Source organism: Eptatretus burgeri, chromosome 11, assembly GCF_056783735.1.
Source record: "Eptatretus burgeri isolate ZD-2024b chromosome 11, Ebu_testis_v1, whole genome shotgun sequence".
Taxonomy (NCBI): Eukaryota; Metazoa; Chordata; class Myxini; order Myxiniformes; family Myxinidae; genus Eptatretus; species Eptatretus burgeri.
In genome coordinates, this window is record NC_140971.1 from 27356332 (window position 1) to 27381915 (window position 25584).

Genomic DNA, 25584 nt, shown 5'->3' on the forward strand with positions numbered 1-25584 from the left:
GAGAGAGAGAGAGAGAGAGAGAGAGAGAGAGAGAGAGAGAGAGAGAGAGAGAGAGAGAGAGAGAGAGAGAGAGAGAGAGAGATATATATATATATATATATATATATATATATATATATATATATATATATATATATATATATATATATATATATATATATATATGTTGTGTGAGGAAGAAGCAGAACGGCTGAAATGAACGGGGAAAGCTTACACGAGTTGGGACGCAAAGACCGAGAAGGCTCGTGAGGGAAAAGAAAGGAAGGTTTCACGAGCGGTTGGTGTCGAGCTTCTGTGGAAAAAGAACACTCCTTCTATGGGCGTCATCCTGCCCTCTCCATCCTGTCAGCCAAGAAGGACAAGGAGGGCGAATGGCAGCACCTCGTCAACAGGGGCCTGAGGAGGGAGAATCTGAGGCAGAGGAGGGCAAGTCACCTATATAGCTCGCATATCTGGGATACCAGAGAGGACTTGCCTACTGGGTTTGAGCACCTCAGGGATGCGGCTGCGTGTCCCTATCGCATCACATTGCCACTGCCCATCTTCCCCATCCATTTCCCTCTACATTCTCTTCGATATTTGTGTGAGGTGAGGGAGGAAAGAAAAGGCTGATTTTATTTTCTCAATTCATTACTTTTATTTTCAAGTCCTTGTTTTATTCTTCTCCCCTGAGTGAATGATGGCCAAGTCTTTCGTGTGAGATTGAAGAAGATTACATGTTCAGGCTAAATCTGCTCTTGTGTGCCTTTTTTTTTGTTTATAAATACTTGTTTTACAATGATTTCTTACTTCGGTGTTTGTAATGGATAATTGTTTGTTATTTCCAATCTGTCCTGGTAGTCTTTTCTTTTATTGGTCCGACAGTGTAGAAGTAAGGTTAGACGGGATGTTGTACCCCAATAATTTGCTTTGCTAGCCAACACACACTCACTGTAACGTTCGGCAGTAATCCGAGTGTCCACTGAGGGCACGTGACCCCAATTAGCCAGCCGTCCACAGGTAAGGTATCACGCGAAGTAGTGTAACCATGTCCAGATTGGCCGTGCCAATCTGCGTTCATGGTTACCTAGCAACCTGCCGGTGTGTGGTGTTGTCTGTGTCCAGCGGCCTCTGGACTGGGCATTCAGGAGGGACCCAAGTGCTTCCTCTCGTGGCAGGCCTCGAACCCTGGATCCGCCACAATACTGATATACCCTCAATCGGAGATGGCGGCAGGTGGTGCCTCCTGTGTTTATAAGTTATGAATTGTGAGAAAATTACTCATTAAAACCCCTAGTAAGGTGCATCGTGATGTAATCCTATTAGTGATCCTATAAAGTTTTGTCGCGATTAAACTTGTGAGCTCAGAGGAGTAGGGTCACAAACAAACAAATAAACAGACATCTCATTTCCTTTCATGTAGGAGATATTCTACACCCCCTTTCAAAATTTTCACCTTTTTTGCCTGATAGCCTGATATTAAATTGCATTAAATCAGACTTTTTCACCTTTACTTTCACATCGTAGCCCACAACTTCTAAGTGAAAAACAAATTCGACAAATTTCAAAAAATTTATTTAAAATACAAAATTAGCATATTTTGGTCACCATTTTGGTCACGACGCCATGCGGTCGAGATATTGGCGTTCCACGGTCAATATAGGCCTAAGTCACATTTGCCACGGCGGCCGTGGGGTCTCCAAAATCTACGGCCACTAGCAATTATACGGCGGCCGCAGTAGTTCCACGGTCACACAATGTAGCAGTCACATATGTTTTTATTTTTCGGGGAGCCGCACGGCGTATTTAGAAATTGTGGAGACCGAAAACGTGGGGTTGCCGTACGGTCTTTGATTTGATGTCGCACGGTGACCTTAAGGGGGCTCTGCGGCGGCCATACAATTTTCAAGGCAGACGCAAGGTAGCCTCAAGGTGCCCGCAAGGCGACCGCAGGGGGTCCCTAAGGCGAACGTGCGGCCAGACGGATAGTAACGAATGGGTTAATGATTTTTTTTCTTTTTTCGGCTTGTCGAATTGCTACGGCGAACGTAGAAATGAAAAAAAAGTTAGAACTCCACGTTATAATTCCACGGCGACCCATAGGGCCTGTAAAAGATAGCCAAACGGTGTAGCGCCACCCTGAGGCCACCGCAGAAACTCTGCGGCCGCCGCACGTTTCTGTCAATTCAGAGGGTGTACGGCCGCCGTATCCTCGCCGTAGAGCAAATGTGACTTAGGCCTAAGCGACCCGCCGGCTCGCGGAGTTATCCGAGCGACGGCCGACAATTCCGGGAGGTTGGTGGGAGACGACATAACCTGCCCCACCTAGTAGTCATTCTCACCACTGACTCCCAGCACGCAACAATATATATATATATATATATATATATATATATATATATATATATATATATATATATATATATATATATATATATATATTACGAGCAAATACCACCCATCGCTTCTCTGAATGGAAAACTGATAGGGGGGGAAAGAGGGGGGAGAGAGAGAGGGGTTGGGGAGAGTGAGGAGGTAGAGGGGGAAAGAGAGAGAAGAGAGGGGGGAAGGGAAGGCACCGAGAGGTGAGCGGAATGAAGGAAGATATGCGGTGGAGCATTAATTATGATTCATACCATCTCATCAAAATGATTCTTCATGGAATAACAGTGAAGATGGAAACAAAATGTCTGAAATCCATTTTTTACCGGTCATACTATAAATACCACGCAGAGACCAACACCGCCTAGAAATATCCGGAGATAACCACAGTCCGGAGACAAACACCACCCAGACACGGACAACATCTAATATATAAAGCTCATTCTAAACACGAACTCACTGATATTAAACATCGGTACCTTCCGGGTGACGTAGAAAGCTGAAATTTTGTGTGCTGATGGACATCGAAGCCGGTAAACCGGGAAAGATCACAGAACAAGCAGAACGCATCCACAAATGAAAATACAAATAAATGAAGAAAAAAAATGCAGATGAGTGACCTGAGACAATGGGGAAGCACAGTTAATTATTGCTTACAATGTGTAAGCATATCCTGCCAGTAAAGATGTACGAGTATCTATTCACGTAGTCATAGTGGGACCCAATTTTAACGTGCCTCGAATTAGTGTGGCATACACCTAACATATGGTGTCAGTTGCAAAGATAAAAGCAAAACGATAGCCGTAATGTGAAGTGTAAACAACATGGCAAAGGGTTGCTAGACATTTCAACAGAGCAGAGTAATTTTGAAGTGCTATTGGAAATTAGAAAATTCGTGCGAAGTGCAAAGACAATGGAGATGTGAATTTGCAACGGAACCTCCATCACGAATAACAATGACAAGAATTTGTGATAAATTTGAGATGTGTGCAAACAACGATTTGGGAGGCCGCGCTCGTCAACGGGTGACGGCCTGAGACGCGAGGCCTGTAGGCCTCTGCTGATTATACACTGCTGGGGTTTGTTGCATCAGGTTTCCATTGGCTCTGTTTGGGTCGAGCGTTACGATAAGGGATCATGAAAAATCTAATCATATGTCGAATAAAAATGATTAGTCAGGTAAAAAAAAAAAAACAACATTAACAAGCCCGTCAACATGCATAGTACGTGCCTCCCTAAAAAAAAAACCACGTTAAGTCAAACAATCTGTGACGTGTGACGAATCAGCTTGTTCCGATATAACCGTGGCGGAGGGTCACATGGATGAGAGGTGTCGAGTTAATATTTTCAGAGCACAGTAAATGTGTTTTTCCCAATTTCACTGCTCATCTTTGAAGAGTGTTTTAAATGTACGTTTCCCAATCGGCCCGTTACCGGATTTTGTTGGAGGTTTTAACCACAGTGCGGTCATTCTTGTTTCCTTAATATTGAATGATTTCATTGGGAAATGATTTCACAACTTAATAATATATATACTGCCACAAATACCTTTTATACAAAGCTATTAACAAATAAAAGGACGATTTTTGCAATGAAGACACATTCAGATACATCAGGAAGGAAATTTTCCCATTGAAATCTGGTTATGAGACATATTATTCCCCAAATCTAGATCTTTTCTCCCCCAAGTCCTCCTCTCCGATCAGTTACTGAGTCAAGTTAAGGTTCTCGGTCCAAGTAAGAATCGAAACATGTATCCAAAAAAACAAATTTTGCTCCTTTGCTTGAGTATGTGATTATATAAATGCACCACTAATGAAAAGAAGAAAAAAAAAAGACAACAATAATCAGAAGAGAACTTCGACGCAGAAGGAGGCCATCCGGCCCATCAAATCCTGCGTTAGTGTTGCCAACCTATGGTTGCTTGTCTATGCTCTATCCTTTTAAATACTGAGCTAGGGTGATTCATCAACGTGTGTGCTGTCCCTCGGATGCACGTCAACAGGCTTCCCTTGTGCCAGCATTAATTGGTGGATGTTAAAGATGCCACGGTGTCCTTCGCGAAGAGTAGGTGAGCTATCACCGGCACCCTGGTCAAATTAAAAAATGCCTGCTCTAACCGGCAAAGGACACTGCATCAGCAGTACAGCCGCGCCCTCAGCCAATGATGCTACCCCGCAGCCTTGTGCTGCATCCGAACAAACGAAATACGGAGCTTCAAGCAAGGAAGATTTGGTGGTGCAACCAGATTCTAACCAGATTCGGTGGTGTAATGGTTGCAGTGTCTGTTCCGAGCCTGAGAGGTCCGGTGGTTCGATCCCCCGCCGAGTTACACCAAAAACTTTAAAAACGCTCCGTGCTGCCTCTTTGCTTGATGCTTATCATTTAAAAGGATGGATTATTATAATGGCAGTTGAACAATTAAAGTTTGAGGAGAATTCAACCATTCCCATATTGCACAAAGATGAACAAATGTGAATAAACAGAGCAAGATAATGTAAGGTCTTGAAATGATTCCACTTCATACATCATCACTATTTTAATCACTGTGATGTCATGTGAGCATACACATTGATGCCCAACCCACCTCCCCCTTCCCATAGTATCCACATAATAATAGCATCTGGGTATGATAATTAATGTCGACTTGTTCTTTTTCTGGAATCAATTGACAAATGATGAAGCATTTGTCACCCTAAGCAGAGATAAAAAAAATATAAAATAAAATGACCGTTTTTACAGCCATTTTTACCTGCTGTGCAGGGGTTTGGCTTTTTCTTGAGGCAATGTTTTATGGCCGGATGCCCTTCCTGACGTCAACCCTGGTCGCCTCTTACGACACACAGGGATATGGTACACCTATTCTAACCGGGGCATACACCGGGACCAGTACACTGGTACTCACTTCAGCGACCTCGGAAGGATGACAGGCTGAGTCAACCCCCTGGTGTTAATTCAGCAGCCAACGGGGCTTGAACTCAGGACCCTGGAATCCCAAGCCACCATCCTAACCACTAAGCCAACACCAGGCCTAAGCAGAGATAAATTAAAAAAAATACTTCGGCACTCTTTGAGTGCTAATGATAACTATAATAACGATTGTATGCTTTCAATGATAATTTAAACAAAGTTGATTTTCTGATAGAGGTGGCAAGGTAGATATATATATATATATATATATATATATATATATATATATATATATATATATATATATATATATATATATATATATATATATATATATGTGCACTCGCCTCTAGACTGTCTCGGCTGAGTTAGAATTTCGACCCAGCTCTAAAAACTTTCACCCTGGTGTTTCACGTGAAGCGTGAGACATCAACATTTGGACCATTCCTTGAATGGACATGAAACTGGTCTGCTTGCACCAGCCATTGGTAGACACTATAGATCCCATCCCACAGTGTCTCCCATGAAGAGTAGGCAAGTTATCTCCGGTACCCTGAAAAAAAATTACAAATCCGTGTCACCTTCAGTTGAATGTCAGGCCTTGCGAGCCAGTTCTTGAGAGACGTGGGCAAAAAAAACGTTCCGACCACACAAGAAGGTGAGAATAATCAGGTTGGTGGGAAGGAGAGGGAGAGGGAGAGGGAGAGGGAGAGATTGAAAGAAAGAAATGACGGATGTCAGAAATTCTACCGTGAGCATTTGATTAGATCAATGGGACAATAACTGGCAAGTGTCAAGACGAGGCTCTGATCCCTGGAATCTGTGCATATGTTTGAGAAGAACTTGGTGCTTTGGAATCTCACGTTGGATCTCATGGCAGGACTCAATCCTTTTGCTTCAAAGGCATTTTTATAAAATGCTCCCTCACTGCTTCGGATCTGCGTATGCAATGGTGAGATATGATAGGTACGTGGCTATCACATTAGCATAGGGTTATTTTCCAGACTCCGCATATTCACAGCACGAGGTAAAAATGGTCATTCCAGGGGATGCAAGCTGCTGCTGCAAGGAGTGCCAAGTATTGTTCTTTCATCTTCCTCAATTTTATCCAATTCCCTCTCCCTGCTTCCAAAAAAAACCAAAAACAAACCTCTATTCACTCCAAAAAAAAACAAAAAAAAATCAGGAACTCATTCTGCCTGTACTAGCTTCCTTCATTCATTCTATAACACTTTCTTTTCTCAATATTTCCAAGCTGAATCTTGAGTAATGAAACATTTCTTCCTTTAAAAATGCTTCACTCTCCATATTTCTCTGTTATACACCCCACATGTTGTTCTTCATCACAAACTAATAACTCTCTTGTTTTTCTTCAAAGGCTTATTCCCCAAACCCATGTTACTCCTAAACGCTTGGTCCATTAACCCTCCTCCCATACCTACAGCACCACTTTCCTCCAAGCCTTCAACAACCATTCATTTCACCCCTCCCATGAGGTCTATTTCCCTATATCCACATTGGGAATCTTGAGAAGTCCAGTTTTCAGAGGTTGTCTGCACACAACAATCAATTCCCCTTCACATCCATTAATGGTATCAAACCACTCCATGTCAGTACTCTCCAACACATCTCTAACATGGCCACGTCTTTCCAACACCACTCCTTCTTTGCGTCTCCCTCTTCATCATCCCTCCATTTCAAGTCCCTCCTTCTGCATCCCCCTCACCCCACCCCTCAAAGCTTCCCATCAACACCACCCCATCACAGCTCCCCTTCATCCCGCCCCCCCTGTGCTTCCGTCCTTTTCCGACCCGGCTGCCCCTCGAGCTTCCTCTCATCCTTCAATCTCCCCGCTCCCCTCCCCCAGTCCCACACCCTTCCAGCTCCCCCACTCCCCATCACTCCCAGCTTTCCCCTCTTGACCCTCCCACCTCCCCCCCCATCAAGACACTCCCAGCTCACCCCTCCCCTCCTGACAGCAACCCCCAGCTCCTTTCCATATCTCTGCATCCTGCCAACAGTGTCTTGTCCACTGTCCCTACATATGTAAACCTAAAACATCCGAGGCCTCCACTCCAACCTGACAGATCTCCTAATTCGGTATCCTTCCTCCTCCAACAGGGCATTCCTGACTCCTTCGTGTCTCTCCCTGGCTACTGTCTCCTTTGGTTTGATATAACTCAATCTCTCACTGTCCATGTACTGCTCTAAGAACTCATACCCCTGAAGAGTACATTTGGCTGTAAGTTCCCCTCCACTCCCACCTCTTGTTTGTCTGTGTGTTGTATCATCCTCCAAAGTGACGACTCCATCTATATCTCTCTCAGACAACATGGCCCAGCAGTCAAACCTCATATGCAAGGTGTTCAATTGTCACCATGCAAATTGGCTGGGTGTTTGTACCTCTCTCACCAGCCATGGCACTTTTGCAAAGGACTTTCTTTGGTTCAGAGCCATAGGACTGACTCAATCTGTGAACTTTCGCACCCGCATTTCTTCCCATGGCAAATCCTCCCTTCAGGACTTGGTGATGACAAACTTCCCCACTAACGTCTCCTGCTCTTCCTCTGATCCAATTGGTTCATCTGATCATGCGCTGGTGAGTCAACATATCTCCGTCTATTCTCTTCAATATCATTCTTCCCTCCAGGCCTTCAAGACAGCTGTTCACCGCCATTTCAGATCATCCCCCCCCCATCCAAAAGTCGAAACCATAAACTTTGACACCCAGTAACCCTCCTCATGCCCAGCTCTTTCCAAGTTTCCAGTATTTCCTTCCTGAGAGTTTGCGGCTGAATCCATCTTGAACACCATGTGTGGCCTCACCTTGCCCAAATTCTTCCCCACATTTTATTTCTCCAAATCTCCCTCTATATTGTCCCTTATCCTTTCCCCCTCTCTTTCTACTGTTCCTTTTGTTCTGTTACGTCCTGATTCATTATATGTTCTGGCTCCTCCACGAGCCTCGACTTTGTTTCCAAAAAATGTCAAGAAGAATGAAGTCTACATTTTTGCTGATGAAAGCCTGGAGTCGATCTGCGTCAGCAGACAAGTAGAACAATGGATGGAATCGGCACGAGGAGAAACTGATGTTTCCAAGTGAACCCTTCATCATGTAAAAGTCAAATTTCAGTGTGGGGGGGGGGAGAGAAAATAAAACCTAATTGGATGGTTGTCTTGTTTAGTGTTCTTGTCTAAACCGGTGGCTCATGATGCTGGGATCCCAAAAAGTGAAAAAACGCGAAATTTACATTTTACAATGATTTTTCGATAAGCAAAGATTTGTGAAAACACACAGTATATGCGGAGGTAGGTAGCTCTGGATTAGGTGTACCTTGCTTGACGCCATCTCGCTGACAGAGCGATGAGTCTGAATCGTCTCCAGCTGCTCCAGGCACCAATCCAGCTCCTCCAACGTGTCCCAGCATATTTTCTGATAATTTTCATCTAGCGATATAACAACAGACCTCTTGTTTGCCAAGTTAAACCAATAATATGATGGCTGTAAAAGACAATTAAAAGCAATTTAATAGCTCATTTCCAAAGCCCATTGTATTTGGAATTCCCGCTTAACAAAATGTAGTTTGCAATTTGCAAACAGATGTGGTATTCAAGCAATGAGCGATTTAAAAATTAATGCTATGACAATATCTAAACTTTAGAGTCTGGAAAAACATGTCATTCCAACATTCAATATATTGTTACATTGGAGGGTGTAGAAATTAGCCAATATGTTACGTAAGCATGGTCCATGTGTTCATGTAGGTTGGAACATTTTCTAAAACAGGGACCCGTTAGAGTGAAGTTGTCCTGTTGTCATGTATGCCGTGAGTGTGCTATATGTAGTTAAAGCAGTACCAAGTGCTTGATATATGCTTGACCGCCATCTGCTGAGTGGTGCGTGGTTGGAACTACTGTGGAATAAAGAAGTACACACTTGTCGCTGGCTTTGTTGCTTGTTACTCATATTGTTGGTGGAACACGCTACAGCTGGCGATGAGGATGGTCGATAATTGAGTCAGCATTCACAGTACAGTTCCCACATTCAGTGGCGATGATTTTGAACATTTTGCTGAACAGTTAGAGTTATATTTCATCGCAAATGACATGGACAATGAAATCTATGCAATGTCACAATGGTGAAAGGAGAGAAGAGAGAAAAGAGAGATACATACAGGATGTTACATTATTCAGTCCCCATTTTAAATATATAACAAGTCTGAAGACGACGATGGTTCACGAGCGGTATTTGACGATGTAGATTGTTTCAGAAGTCAAGGATGAGACAATGTGATAATGTTTGACCAAGTCATAGAAATTATCAACATGATGTGGTACGAGTGACAGGTTATTAGCTGCAAAATGTCGAAAATCCGGTTTCGTTCAACAACTTAAAACATTTCACCTTTGCATAACCTTAAAAGGTCACAAAACAATGTTGCGGACATTAAAATAAGGAAACAGGATACGTGCTATAGCTTATTGGAGTTCGTTTGTCGAAGAAGGTCGAAAACCCGGTTCGATTCCCACAACTTTGAAAATTTGACCTTTGTGAACTTTAAAGGTCAAAGGTCAAGGATTACGACCTTTGGTGCAAAACTTCCTCTGGAACATTCCAGGAACAATATAACGTCATATAGGCTATATGGCATTTCGCACTCCTTGGATTATCCATAATTTGATGAATTCAACGTAAAAACAAACTTGAAGGGGGCGCCACGGGCAAGGTGTTCGAAATAGAGCAAAATGCTTTCAAGACTTTAGGTGGGGAATGACCTCAAGATTATGCCTAAAAAATATTGTCATCCTTGCTCTCAAAGTTTGGGCGGTCGTATGATTTTTATGTCAAAATTTGAAATTTTCTAAGCTCGAGACGTTGTGACCTTGACCTTGGGACGAAAATGAAAAATCGAGCTCAGTGGGGCTATCTATGCAGGTGCCATTGGGCTAACCAAATATCGAAACCACTGCCAGATTCGACAAACCCCTTGGAGAAGATGGATTTTTATGTCAAAATCGCAATTTTCTAAGTTCGTGACCTTGTGACGAAAATTAAAAATCGAGCTCCATGGGGCTATGCAGGTGCCATTGGGCTAACCAAATACCGAAACCCCTGCCAGATTCGACAAACCCCCTAAGGAGAAGATGCAAATTGAAATCGGCTACCCCCTAAAAACACAATACGCAATTTTCTAAGTTCGTGACCTTGTGATGAAAATAAATAAATAAATAAATAAATAATCGAGCTCCGTGGGGCTATGCAGGTGCCATTGTGCTAACCAAATACCGAAATCCCTGCCAGTTCGACAAACCCCTCGGAGAAGATAATTTTTTATGTCAAAATTCGCAATTTTCTAAGTTCGTGACCTTGACCTTGGGATGAAAATGAAAAAAAAAAATCGAGCTCCGTGGGCTATGCAGGTGCCATTGGGCTAACCAAATACCAAAACCCCTGTCAGATTCGACAAACCCCCTAGGAAAAAATGCAAATTGAAGTCGGCTACCCCCTAAAAACACGTTTTTTTTGGGCGTGGCTCCACCCATAATGGGCGCACCATGCCCATTCTCAGGAAAACACAACTAGATCATGATATAAACCTCCCACCAAAATTTTATCAGGATCGGATCAAAACCCACGGAGCTATGCTCGGGACAGACAGACAGACAGACAGACAGACAGACAGACAGACAGACAGACACCAATAACGAATATCGTGGTCACTTATTTTTTTCTAGAAAATATTTTTTCATGAACCAAATACTATGTTGTTAATGTAAATAATACCACAAAATATTTTTGTCCTGGAATGCCATTTATTGCAGTTTTAATTTATGAACATGAAACATAAGCTCCTGCGTTCTCAGCACATGCTTTTTCAATCATTTGAAATCTTACATTGAACGCTGAAGAAACTCGTCTGGCAAATTGACAAAAACATTGCAAATAGAACTTTCCAATTTGTCGAAATTAGCAGGTTTTTTTTTTTTGGCAGAAACTTTTTCTTTACCCCATCACCACAAAAAAAAAAAATTGCACACGGTTAAATCAGGACTCCTGGATGGCCACTCTATCTGTCCTCGTCACCCGATTTATCTGCGTGGAAAGTGGGTATCCAACCAATTACGAATTTCAGTCGAGAAGTGTGGAGATGCACCGTCTTACATTAAAATATTTTCTTCTGTGTTGTCCCATTGCTGATTTTTTTGGAAGAAGAACGTTTTGAAACATTTCCAAGTACTTCTGTCCGTTCATTGTATCGTGGAGGATGTAAGGTTCGATGAGTTGAGTTGAAGTCATTCAGCACCAAACAAGCAGTTTTAGTCGACTTTGGCTGCCTTCGACTGTTGTTTCTGGATAATTTACTTTGGTGTGGTAGAACTCATGTTTGTTCATGGCATCCTCCGCCTCCACCTATAAGTAGGTCGTCGTAAGGTTTAAAGGTCCTAAAAGTGCATGAATTTCAATTGAGTTTGACCACAATTTTGGATTACAGGAAAACCTTTAACAATCTTCTTCTCTCAAACTGCTTAACCGAACAATATGAAATGAAACTTTAAATTTGTGATCGACTTCTCATGGGAAACATTATTTGTTAACTATAACATCATCAGTCATGTGATATGGCAGCTATATTGGACCAGAAGAAAACCTCTTAAAATCTTCTTCTCTGAAACCGCTTTACCCATTATTTGTGAAACTTGAAATATATGATCAAATACCTTTGGGAACATTTGATTAAAAGAAGGTGATCCGAAACACAATATGGCTGCTAGTGACGTCATAATACAGAAAGTGGGCAATATCTCAAAAAATATGAATTATAGGCACCTTATCAAAGAGGGATAATTTTGAAACAACGGGAAATGTCATCATCATACCGGAAGTGGGCAATATCTCAAAAAATAAGGCTCATAGACAGCAGTGAGTTACACGACTGTGAACATCATGTCAATGTGACCTGACCTAAAATGTGTATTCTAAATCCAGCTCTTATTTTTACGCTGATCCATCCGTCACTCCACTTTTTGCTATCCAGCCAGGTGAGATACAGATCCATTGTTCCTCTATTTTTAAGTTTTAGAAGGACCATCTTTGTTCCATTCTTCAAAAGTTCTACATTCTGCTTGGGAACGTTATACAATCTCATGTGAAGGCATACTTGGGAGGGTTGGAGAGGGGTTTGGAGGTTTGGAAAACACTTCCCAAATGCAACCTTTATCAAACTAGGATTCTTTTATTCTGTGATTTATTTTTTATTCAGTTATACAATGTCATTTTATTTTGCAACGAATTGGACTTTAATTTAGAGGAGTAACTTCTCGGTTTTATAGCTTACTGACCTGTTTCAATACAAAGTATGAGCTTGGTGATAGTTAATAAAAGCTGCAGTGATAATCTCACCTGCAGTACAGGGACGATGGGTTGTAGTGGTATTGCTACAACACCGTCTGGCATAGAAAGGAAAAGCATTAATGAAAATGCTGATCAAATTCATGTCTAACATCAAGATCAAACACATTTCTAACATCAAGCCTGGGCTTTCACCATTTTTCACACACTTGGAAAAACTAAAAAAATATCCTTATCGTGAACAACTTTTGGCTCATTCTATAATGGTGGTGAAACGAAAAAGAAAATACATAAAATGAAATTTACACTCCCCTTAAAATAAAAGGTTTAAGGCGAGTGAATTACATGCAATAAAAATGCAATTCTCCAGCATGTAAACACATTTATTTAAAAAAAAGGTGAAGAAGCAAGTAATAACAACATTTTCAAAATGCAAAAGGATGTAGGGATGTTACTCCAAAAAGTATGTAAGCAAGGTAGGGATGGTCACAAGAAATGATCATGTGAAACCATCCCTACATCTTTCTTTGAATAATGGTTATCCTGAGAAAGGACACTAACTGTGTGTGTGCGTGTGTGTCTGTGTGTTTATGAAAGATTATATCGAACACACACACACACACACACACACACACACACACACACACACACACACACACACACACACACACACACACACACACACACACACACACACACACGGTGTTTCAAAAATATTGATACACCTTTGACTTCCTGCCATTTCTTTGTTTTTTGACCGATGCTGTTTTTCTTTTCAGGGTTTGGTGGTGTTATCGTGGCATTTGCTCCCTGGGATTTTTAGCTCCGTAGCTCAACTATGCCAGTGAAGCAGAAGACAAAAGTGGTAGCTCTGTGGTATGAGACTAAGTCATATGTAGACACCCGCCGGAGGTTCTGCCCGGAAAACAACCTCAGAACACGTGATGAACCCACAAATTGAGCCATTCAACGTATTGTGAAACATTTTGAACAGTACACAACCAGAGCAAGGGCAACAGTGGCAGGCCAGCATCAGTAACCAAGAGCCAAGCCAACATCGACACCATGCGGGATTCTGCAGTGGACAGTCTCAAAAAGTCCCACTGCCGGCATTCCCGAGAGCTAGGCATCAAACCAACATCAGTCTGGCGCATCGTCACTTAGGAACTGAAGCTTTTCCCATATATCATCTCTATTAGGCATAAACTGAGTCAAGATGACATGAGGAGACTTGATATGTCAGGATCAATGCCTGTCTGAACCGCGGAGGGGCACACATTGAGAACGTCAATTACAAGGATTTTGCGTAAATGTCAATTTCAGACCTTGGACTCTCACTAACTCAAGCAGTGACAAACTGCAATAACAATCGTTGATAGAAAATACCATGTCATAAGCTTTCAAGAAATGTTTCGTTCATGTTCCTGACGTTTGTGTTTCGTTTCTTTGTAAATAAACATTTAAAGTTGCATCACTCTTCTTAAAACAATATATACATATATATATATATATATATATATATATATATATATATATATATATATATATATATATATATATATATATATATATATATATACAGTCTTTCTCAAGAATTGTGAATCTATGGCTAAAACATTTTTGGTGAAGCTGAAGATGATTTGGGTTATTTTGCCATCATGACTAATACATTAAAATTAACAAAGCTCAGCAAGTGAATGTATTCATCAAGTGGTGAATCAAAGGATTTCTTTTCTCCTGAAATCTGACCTAATATCTGATATGAGGTGTTGTGCCCTTCAGCCTCACAAGTGTTACCTGTTTGCCGGTGTTTGTTGGCAGCTGAGAGTCGTGACATTCTGCCGTACACTCCGTAGGCTTGCTAATACCTAGGCAGAAACCCAAAGTGCACAGGATAAAAATCTGAGTGTTGTCACGCTGTGCTTTGAAAAATACCAAATGGTGAAATGTGGGGTATGAATCAGACGTCATTAAAACATAACACAGACCAAGATATTCGTGGTTAAAAACAAAAAAAAACCCAAGTACAGTGAACTGTTAGACCTGATTTATATTGGCCTTTAATCATCCATTGATTAATGGCTTTCCTTCCCTCATTTACTCACCTGTGCAAAGGGTGTAACAATGAGATCATCTCCATATCTGTGGGAGTACAGCAGTTTGCAACGGTTATTTCAAAATAAAATAAAAACACTTTTAATGCTTCCGTTTTTTACGGTAATGATTTTTAACTAAGACGTAAAAACGAAGCAAATGAAATTTGCTAAATTTAATCAATATCAGAATTTTTTTTTCATTGCTAGTCTCCTTCGCTTTGAGCTCCATAACCATCTCAAAGATCTCCATTAACCTTAGACCTCACCAAACCTTAAAATGATCACCAACACGAAATGGAAAGATTAAAAACTCCCAATAATCTCAGCACAATCAAATTGTAACTCACAATTCGCTGGCGCTGGCTGAAGAATTCCGAGGAAGAGACTTCGGTGACAACTCGTACTCACTATCAGAACGATACAAGAAAGACTCGCGCCGCGCTCCGTGAGGAAAGGGTGCACTCAAAACCAGTGCAGAACCAGGACTCGTGTGTCCGCCGAGCAGACTCCTGCTCGGAGAGCCTCCATTCTCAACATCGAAACTGAGAAACAAATGAACAGAGGAATAGCTTAATTTGCCAAAATCTCTCATCACCAAAACTGCACTTCATCTCTTCATCCTCACAATGATTACACAATCTTTTTTTCATCATAAATTTTAACAATGTATGTGCAATATTCACAATCTCTCTAATTTGTTTTTATATATGTTCGTCACATTTTCCATCACATTGGGTGAGCTTGTTTGGTGTTCCCATCTGAGAATATCAAGTCTGTGATGCTGGGATTCAATTTGCACATAGTGTATTATAGTGTGTCGATTTGTCCGTTGTCTACTTGGGCCTTTGTAATTTGTGTAAAACCAGTGATATTTAAGCCTACCCCTATACTCTTATAGCATAGGGGAATGCTTCTAGCTGTTGTACGGTTTATTTCTGCAATGGAATTCAATCCCCTCTCTCTCTCTCTGAAAGGACCATTCCGCAAACCCTCCAATCTACTTTCTCAACAAACATCTCAAAAAGGTTCAGTCACTCAAACTGCTGGGTCTCGCTATCAGCCATGATCTTTCTTTGGCAAAGCACATTTCAAAGTTGGCCTCCAAAGCCAGAAACTGGGCATCCTCCATTGTGCAAAGTCCTTCATTGGCACACCTGAGCTTATATACACCGAATAGGCTTTCATCTGCAGCTTGATGGAGTACTGCTCTCCCCCTCTGGCCTGGCTCCCCTGCCTCACATCTTGCTTAGCTTGATGACGTGCAAACCAAGGCTTTCAATATCATTGGAAGTTCTCGTGATGAAGCTAAGTATATGGGCCTATCATTTTGCCATAGCCGACGGGTCAGTGGTCTCTCTGTCTTCTTCCACCTAATTTCTGGTCTTGCACCCTCTGCCCACTCCATGCTCGACCCCCCCCCCCCCCCCAGGTATCTGCAGGTCATGTGCAGTTCTCACCAGCAACCCCCTCCTTGTGAAACTGCCCTAATCCAGAACCACTGCTCACCTCCACTCATTTATTCCTCTCTTTTCAGACGTGTGGAAGCACCTTCCACACTCTCTTCAATCTCATTCTTCTCTCCAGGTCTTCAAGGTAGCCATTTCCCACCATCTCAGGTCATCCCCGATCCAAAACCATGGTCTTTCCTACACCCGTTAAACAACCCCCCATCCCTCCCAAAATTTGCTGATGTATCCATCTTGTCCACCCCTTTGTCCGTCTCCGTCGACCTTCTTCCTCTGCCCTGCTATTGGCATTTCCCCTTTCTCCTGCTGTTCCCTTTGTTAAGTTGTGTCCTGATCTGTTCTGTGTCCTAGCTCTTCCACAAACCTTGAGCATGTATAAAAAGTTTTGAAAAGCTGGTACCTCCAATTTTTAATGGTACCACAGAGTTTTTTAGACCCCTGGGAGTACTAAACCATCATTTGGAGTTATTTCTTCCTTGCTGCACTCTCAACACTCCAAATTTCCAAAATGCATCAATTTCTGAGCTGTATCTCGGAGCCGCCTTGGACTTTCGGAATGAAATGTTGCAGCAATAATATGAATAGAAAGTATGTAGGGTTGACAATAATTTTTCTAAACTTGACCTAATTTTAAGATCACAACGTAATTATCAACATTTTAATGTTTTTAAAGGTAACTCGACTGAAGTTTGTCCGATCGGAATGAAATTGCCCTCACTCGATATCCTAGACTCAAGGACAAGGCGCATTTTACCCTTAATTTACATCATTTTTCTGCGAGTTAAAGATCAAGGTCTTACACCATAATTTAGATTTTCTTCATTTATTTCTGCCAATGTCGGAGGATTTTCAGAAATTTGCCTCAATAATGGTAATACAAAGTATGTGGAGTTGACATATTTTTTGACCTTGACCTAATTTTAAGGTCCTGACCTAATTGTACACATTTTGACATTTTCACCAATATTCGACTAAGGTTTGTCCAATCAAAATGAAATTGCCTTATAAAGCTAGCCTAAAGCAAGGCGTAGCGAAGCTTAATTTACATCATAGCCCTCTGGGTTAAAGGTCAAGGTCAAATGGTGGTGTGAAAAAAAAAAGTATTTTTTTGTCATTGCTCAATTTTGCCAATGTGGAATCTCAAAGACTGCTTGGCCTTCCAAGATGTTCTTGCATCATAACAGTGTACCTGCACTGAAGTTGTGCACCTGATATTTGTTTTGTGTCCTTGACCAACTTTTTTCGGATATTAACCAAACGAACAAAAAACACCTTTTTGATCATAACTTGAATAACTTTCCTCTGATATTCATGATGTTGAGTTTTATGGATATTGTAGATATGGACAAATTTTCTTAATTTACACTATCTCTCAATGTTGATGGTCATGGTCATATAGTGGTCTGAAAAAAGAAATAGCCATCAATGGATCATGGGCCAATTGCTTTGTGATCTTAGTGACTGCTTTGTGATTGCAGATATCTAGTTTGTAATGCCCTTGTCCGATATGTACTTGTACAAGCTCGCCTTCATAAGCCAGACACTAAATAAAAACCTTTACTGCTCGTTTTGTAGATTAAATCCAGAGCATAACACCATCGTGGGGGCGTGCTTATTATGCTGGGGGTGTGGTTCATAATTATATGGATTTAATCTCAGATGGATTTCATGTAGAGAGAAAAAAACCCTGAAGCCAACCTCAAAAAAATTATCGCCTCACCATATCGTCCACCAGTCCAAGCACTGCCTCAAACCCTGCCAGATACACGCTGCGAGGATGCACCATCTAACTTGCGGTAATGTCAAAGTCACCACAGCAGTCGTTGTAGGCCGAGAGTAGTTCAAAAAGCCTCCGCCTGCTCAAGCCGATGGCTCAGCGTGGATCTGTTGCTTATTCACAGACACCTGCCGTGCCTCTTTCCCAGTCCAACTTTGTCCAGTTCTTTGAGGGTAAGACTAATGAGAATGGCGGCTCAGTCCACCACAGTGCCTTTCACACACCCTCTACCAAGTAGACCTCCTCCTTGTGTCTGGCCACTTGCATACCCACAGGCCAAAGTACTTTTCCCACCGCAAACTCTTCTACTCAGTCACCCTTCTTCCCCCCTTGGGAGAAGTGACATCATGTTGTACTCAGCTAGATTTTACAAACCTATACCAACATTTCTCTGCCAACTTACACTATTTAGTCTCGTCAAATTAGAAAATATCTCACCAGGGTGTAACACTTTTTTCACATTCCAGATGCTAATTACCTTCCAACCATTTTAATATGGAAAATGCTTCTGAAATATACTGGAAAAACTAAAAAAGGGACACACTCCTATAAACTTCACTTTCCGACATCTTCCCTTCTTATATTGTTGGCGACCCGTCCAACCAAGTTGAACAAACGCAGTTCCTTCACTTTCAACATTTACCCGCTCGGGTGAAAAACATAGCCTAATTGATTGTAAAGAGGCAGACATCAATTTTTACAATGTCAGACTTCAACTTTTTAATTAGGTTACCGTGGTAATCAATGGGAATCCTCCAAAGAAAACATTGCTCCCATTTTTTCTGACAATATACTCTAAACAGGGCAACTCTGTCAGCAGGGATCAAGGAAGCCTTTCTGGGTTCATATAATCATCTTTATTAGTCCCCTATCGGCCTCACCGGAGGGGACTATACATTTGCTCTCCGTCTGTCCGTCCGTCTCACCTGTCGCTTTTCAGACTTTTTTTCCAATACCCTTTAACATATTGAACTGAAACTTGGTACATGGCTTTATTATGATAAGTTACAGAATAAGTGTGAGTTTCAGGGCGTTTTGTCATTTTTTTTGACAGTTATGCCCCTTTTAAACTCAGAAAATATCACATATTATTATACATGGATCAGTGTTCAGCTGCCTGACTTCACCCAACGACTTTACACCCATTGGCTGGACAGCTGGTCTGACTCCATCCCAATAAAATAATGTGCCGCCATTGCATGAAGCAGCACAAATCAGCAGGTCTGAGACCTGGGTGTTAGTCCATGGCCCAGTGCAATTGGAATGATCCCAGGTATATAACCACGATGTATTATACTGTATCTGCACATAAGCTGTACGCATGTTTTTGCTTCATGTATGTATACATATATACATACATATATATATATATATATATATATGTATGGAAGTGTTTTTGTGTTTTTTTTTTGTTGTTGTTGTTGTTTGTTTTACTCCAGTACATTCCTCTCAATTAAACTGGAAAAGTAAAAACAGGAAATAGTCCTACAAATTTCACTTTCCGACAGCAATGAAGACAAAAAGTAATGGGCACTTGGCTCATAATGCTTCTGCCAAATCCACTTATTGTAAGCATTCCCACTGACAGTTATTCCTGCCCGGGTACCAGCACATAATGTTCTATGACTTTGGAAAGATTCTGTGGGATCGTTATTGTCAATAAATTACAAAAAAAAAATATGACAAAGCCAACTTTTTGTTTCAATCTGAAGTTCCCCGACTAGCGCTTCATCAAAACGCCAGTTTTTAGCTCGAGGTTGATCCCATCAGAGATTGATTGAACCGAGGTTCATCACTTCAAAAGGGATGACTTGCTTGCGTTAAAGCCTTTTCAAAAGTTAACGATTTTTGAAACTTATTGCTCCGAAGGGGTGACAATGAAATACACACTGTAAAAGCTTATATCGAGAATGGGGAAATCCTGTCTGAGTCTGTGTCTCTGTCTCTCCTCCCTATTCAACCCACAACAAATTTCTCTTCTCTCTTGTAAGTGGTATATATATATATATATATATATATATATATATATATATATATATATATATATATATATATATATATATATATATATATATATATATATATATATATATATATAGTTGAAGTCAGTTGAAGCCAAAGTTAAGTTTCTATGCAAAAACAACACAAATGTCTGAAATGAACATTCAAATTGGTGACAATGCCAGTCTACAAATGATGACAAACAAGTTTACATTGCAGAAAAGGCTTTGTTAATGCGATTGTTCACCATTGAACCCAATACAAGCTTGCACACGTCTTTCATTAACCAAATCAAACGAATCACCTCCGTCTGCAGCATGTTGTGCCATTCTTCCATCAGGACCACTTGCAGTTGATCAATAAACTGTGGCAAGACTTGGCAACCACAAACACACCTCCATATAATGTCCCAAGCACGTTCAATTGAATAGAAATCCTGAGATTTCGGAGGTTCCACAACCCTCTTTTACTCTCTATTCCTCTCTTTCATTATATCTATCTCTCTCCAAGAAGAAGTGACTTGCAGAAAATTTTCTGTAAGGTTGACTTGTTCCTCCTATTCCTGAATCCTATTCAGGTTCTTCGTGATGACCCCATCTTTGCTCTTTACTTCTTCGGGTTCCTTCTTCATCTTCCGTTTGATCGTGCAGGCCTGTCCATGTAAATATTTTTGTGGTCCTGAAGTGCAATGTTGACTTGTGCATGGTATGGATGGGTAATTTCATACATAACTAGAAGGGCACTCGGTAGAGCGCATACCTCCGCCACGTAGTGCCTGATCCATGAGAACATATCAGGCCCGACACATTTTTGAGATATCATGCTATATAATCGTTGTTGGCCCCATCTCTCAATGGTGAAGAATCACTTTAAAAATCAAATAATTTATGTATCCGGATTCGGATTCAGATCTTCACCAAAATTGAATCAATTCTTTTGTTATCACACAGCCAACCTGTCCACCAAATTTCATCCGAATCCATCCACAACTTTTTGAGATATCCTGCACACAAACAAGCCGGTAGGCAGCGATGGGTCGCCGAGCATGGAAACTATAAGATATAGAGCAAAATGGATGTCATATAGTGGATAGGGAATCACCTTAAGATTATCCATATCAAATCTCATCGAGTTCCACCTACTGATAACTACTCGGTATCCATTTGATGAAAAGTACCGAAAATGCGGTTTGAAATTGGAAATCCCCAAAGTTCGAGGGGGTGCTGTGGGTGAACAAAGATCTAAATCGAAAATCCGGCTTAATCGTTTGTGTACAATGTATTCCAGACGATTAGTGTGAATTTTCATGACCATCCGACCATAACCCGAGGAGGAGTAGCATTTGGCGTGAAGGCACCTCCAGCTCTCACATATTATCGATTTTTGCACAAATTGACCTTTGACCCCTGACCGAAGCGAAATCGGTCAATATGTCCTGAGGCAAAGTTGTAGTACTCATTGAGTACCATGAACCTGCAGTTTCATTCGTATCGATGCACTCACCTGGCTGCGAGGGGGCCTTCAATTTTCGCCAATTTTCGCGCATACCCTAATTGTAGGGGGCGCTGTGGGTAAAGTATTCCATATATCACAAAAACCAGAATATATTTGAAAGAGCATCACCTGTAGATCATTCGTGCCAAATTTCATAACCCTACGTGGGATAATGGCTTTCGGAATTGATTTCGCGTGAACGGTACCGATTTTGAAGGTTTTTCCGCTGTTGCTAGGGAACCAAAGCGTCCCTTACAACCATCACAATTTCCAAAGCACTAGATCATAAGATGTACCTACCACCCGAGTTTGGTCAAAATCCGCCCACGTTTACTACCAATTATGCTGATGACAAACGAACAAACATCCAAACAAACAGACAGAATTACTGACAATAAGGGTCACCTATTTCGGCGAGCCAACAGAGACAGGTGAAAACAACCTCCATCCACCTTCAGTGGTGGAGGTAACTATAAAGTTGGGACCTTGTTGTTGGACCAGAGGGATGACTGGAGGTATAATAATCTTATCGCTGTATCTGACACAGTGGCACTAGTCATAGCACCTCTCCGAATGATCACAGGATCAGCTCTTCAGCCAACTTCCTTGGCTCCCCGCAACAAAGCAAGCATGCTACCGAATTGCACAATAACATATCGCTACCTACCTTTTTATTTTTTTTATGTTGAACACTCCAGTCACGGATTTCATAGTCCTCATCGAGGCCAGGCCTTAAATAAAAGAACTGCATCGATAGAAAAGTGAAGAAAGAGAGAATAGTCTTAGAGTTATTGAGGAAGTAAAAAAAAAATCTGATATTTTTTTTTTTTTAAAGGGGAAGGTTATAAGTGTTTGGGAAGACGTGAGAAGGTAAAGAGTTCCAGAGTTTGGCAGTGGGGGGGGGGGGGGGAGAGGGAAGAAACAAACATTGTAACGTCTCTGAGAAAATGGGAATTGAGACCACATTGAAAGAATTTGGAAACACTGAAGTCAGAGCAATGGGAGAGGAGTTGGAAGAGTTTGAATGATCAACCTTCTTTTAAATAGGTTGCACGAAGGCACGTTTCCAGGAAAGTGGAAAAGTTTGGATTATAAAATGAAAATGAGACAATCGAGCAGGCACGAGTGCAAGTTCTGAAGGACACCCCTTCAAGACACGAGGAGGAATACCATCTTGTCTGTATGCCTTGTTTGTGTCCAGATAGGAGTACTTTTGTGACTACATGAAGAGAGATTACAGGGAGGAGGCATAGGATTGGTAAGGGGGACATCAGGGAGAATGTTGGAGTCATCCAGTGTGGAAATAGAGGAGAAAAGAAAACCAAAAAGAGCTGCTTAGAGAGACAGCGACCATATTATCGGAATAGAAAAGCGGACGAAAGGTAAAGCGACAACAATTGTTGGCGATACTTTGAGCTGAGGACGAGGATGATCAATTGGTGGAAGAAGATGAGAACTGGTCACATTTCTTTTGGATAAAGAAATGCTTCACCTCACAAATGACACGTTTGCAATGATTTCTGGCAGATATGAAAACTGAATGCGCATCGGAGGAAGAAGACTTTTTCCATGTTCAATATGCGACATTCCTCAAAAATATGTTAATAAACATAATTAATTAATTAATTGATTAACATCATTCGTTATTCTTTTAACCTCTCACGTTAAACCTCCTGTACCATGTGTTTCTCTACCCCCCCCCTCTTATTCCTTTAACTTTCATCTAACTTCCAGCTTCCTTCTGCGTTTGTCGATCCAAATTCACCAACACCGACACGATTTTTCTTCAACCTTTCCTTTTCCTAATCCTCGGTAATCTTTATCAAAAATAAAATAAAAAAATAACAAAAATGGTCTCTTGAAATGTTACAACTTCCTCTTTCACACGTATGGTTCTCAATATCGTATCATAATTCACTACTCGCCTTCTTCTTCACACGAATGTTTTCTCATTGATCTTTCCTTCATCCCGCGTCGCAAACGTCCAACTGTTCCAACGTTTCTTTTCTCCATTCTCTTAATTCTCCTTTATTACATCCCTCACATAATGTCTTCAATCGCATCCCTGACATATAAATTTAAAACTCCCAGTTTGCAATGAATGTTCGTGTTCCACCAATCATCCTTTGTTTTTTTCCAACTTCAGTGCCAATTCACCGCACCTCCTTAAATCTACCTCCTCCTAACCCCTCACTAGTTATCCCCTCTCCAATGTTGCCCCTCATCCTACCTCCGCTCTTGGCAACTCTTCACTGTCTTCTGCTTCACTATCAGCTCCTCCTCTGTTGTCCCAAACTGTGTGGCGTTCCAACTTCTGTGTGTTCCATTCTAACCTAACATACATCTCACTCTCTCGATCAGTACACTCTTCATCACAAACATGCTCCTTCCTTCCTCTCATCACATCTGCCCCGCCTCCCAAACCCTCAAATCTTGTACCTCCCCCTGCCTGCTCCCTTCTTCACCATACCACTACGAAGTCTCAGCCTACCCCTCTCCCCACCTCTCCCATCGCCCTCCTGCACTTTGGCCATGCCTGCTCTTATCGTCTTCCCTCCCTCTCAAAGCAACCTTCACAGTCTTCCCCCTCCAAGCTTCCTTCTCACCTTTCTCAAAAATTCCTCCCCCTCACCCTTCTCCCTCAACTCTCCCCTCTTACCCTTCTCCTTCCAATCTTCTCCCTCACTCCCCCTTCCAAAAGTTCCCCCCTCACATCCACAAAGGTGCCTCCTTCCCTCACCTTCTCTCTTCCACCTCATCACTCAACCTCCTCCAATCCTCAACTGCCCTCTGCCCCCTCTCTTATTACTCCCAACTGGACCTCAACCCATCACCACTGAGCCTTTTCTCCTCATCCAGCCCTCTCCCCAAGCTCTTCTGCAATCCCCCACACTCTTTCATAAACTCTCCTTACCTCCCCCTCCCCCTCCTCCTACCCTCCCCGTCCCCTCCCCTGCACCTAAAACTTCCTCCCCTCCCTTTTCCTTTACAGTGTGGACCTCAAACATCCGGGGCCTTCACTCAAACCTGAAAGATCTTTCCATACAGGTTGCCACCGAAACTTTCCTCCTTCAAGACGTCTCTGACTCCCTAGTATCTCACCCTGGTTACTCCCTCCTCCGGTATGACAGACCTGAGCCTCGTCCGAGCAGCAGAGTTGTTCTCTTCATCAAAGACTCTATTCCTCACTCACCATGTACTGCACTCTCTCCCCCACACCCCCAGGAATATCTCTGGCTACGGCTTCCCCTCCACTCCCACCTCATGTTTATATGTTTGTTATACCGTCCACCAAACAGTGATGACTCCATTTATATCTCCCAATCCGAAAACATGGACCAACTTCTATCCTCTCATCCCAACTCTCTCTTCCTCATATGTGGCGACTTCAATTGTCATCACGCCAGTTGGCTAGGTGTGGGTACCTCTCTCACCTGTCATGGCACCTCAGCAAAAGCTTTCTGCGACTCAATCGGTCAACTTCCCGACCCGGATCTCAACCAACGGTACTCCATCTCTTCTGGATCTGATTTTGACAAATTTCCCTGAAAACGTCTGCTTTTCTTCCTCTGCTCCAATCGGTTCATTTGACCATGTCTTTGTCAAAGTGGACATCTCTCTGGCTGTTATTAAAGAACCACCTCACCGCCGTCGAGTCTGGCATTTCACTCAAGTCGACTGGCAGGGACTTCAAGCAGCCATCAAACTTCCAGACTGGTCTCCTATCACTACTTCCTCTGACATCAACTCATCCTGGGAATTCTTTCAAAGAAACTTGCTCTCCCTCATGCACAGATTTATCCTCTCTCGTCTTCAGTTGTCCTCCCCATCCTCCTGCCCATGGTACACTGAAGCTTGTGGCGAGGCAGTTGTCCTGAAACAACTTGCCTTAGTCTCATAGAAGGCAAACCCAACTGAGGGTAATCTCAGTTCCTTCCACAAAGCTCGAAACAAGTGTGTGTCTACCCTCAGGAGAGTCAGAAAAAAAACATATTTCTTATATCAAATCTGAACTCACAAACCAGACTCCCTCCTCCAAGGCCTGGTGGCATCTAACTGTCTTTCTGGTGTTTGCTCCCCCTCCATCCCCTCCCTTACCTCAAAAGGCCGCACAGCTGACACTGCACG

The 25584-nt window shown here is 42.0% G+C and overlaps 1 protein-coding gene across 5 annotated transcripts in view; it reads right to left on the reverse strand.

The window, feature by feature from the left end:
* The window catches only part of LOC147016729 (3',5'-cyclic-AMP phosphodiesterase 4C-like), a 171456-nt gene that overhangs the window by 39311 nt on the left and 106561 nt on the right, over positions 1-25584 (reverse strand). For all 5 annotated transcript variants that reach the window (XM_085847863.1, XM_085847861.1, XM_085847860.1 and 2 more), the window contains 5 exons: positions 15066-15260; positions 14728-14764; positions 14420-14490; positions 12674-12720; positions 8606-8718 (listed from right to left, as the gene is read on the reverse strand). In XM_085847863.1, the coding sequence (XP_085703989.1) occupies positions 8606-8718; positions 12674-12720; positions 14420-14490; positions 14728-14764; positions 15066-15260 (463 nt within the window). The remainder of the gene's footprint in view (positions 1-8605; positions 8719-12673; positions 12721-14419; positions 14491-14727; positions 14765-15065; positions 15261-25584) is intronic.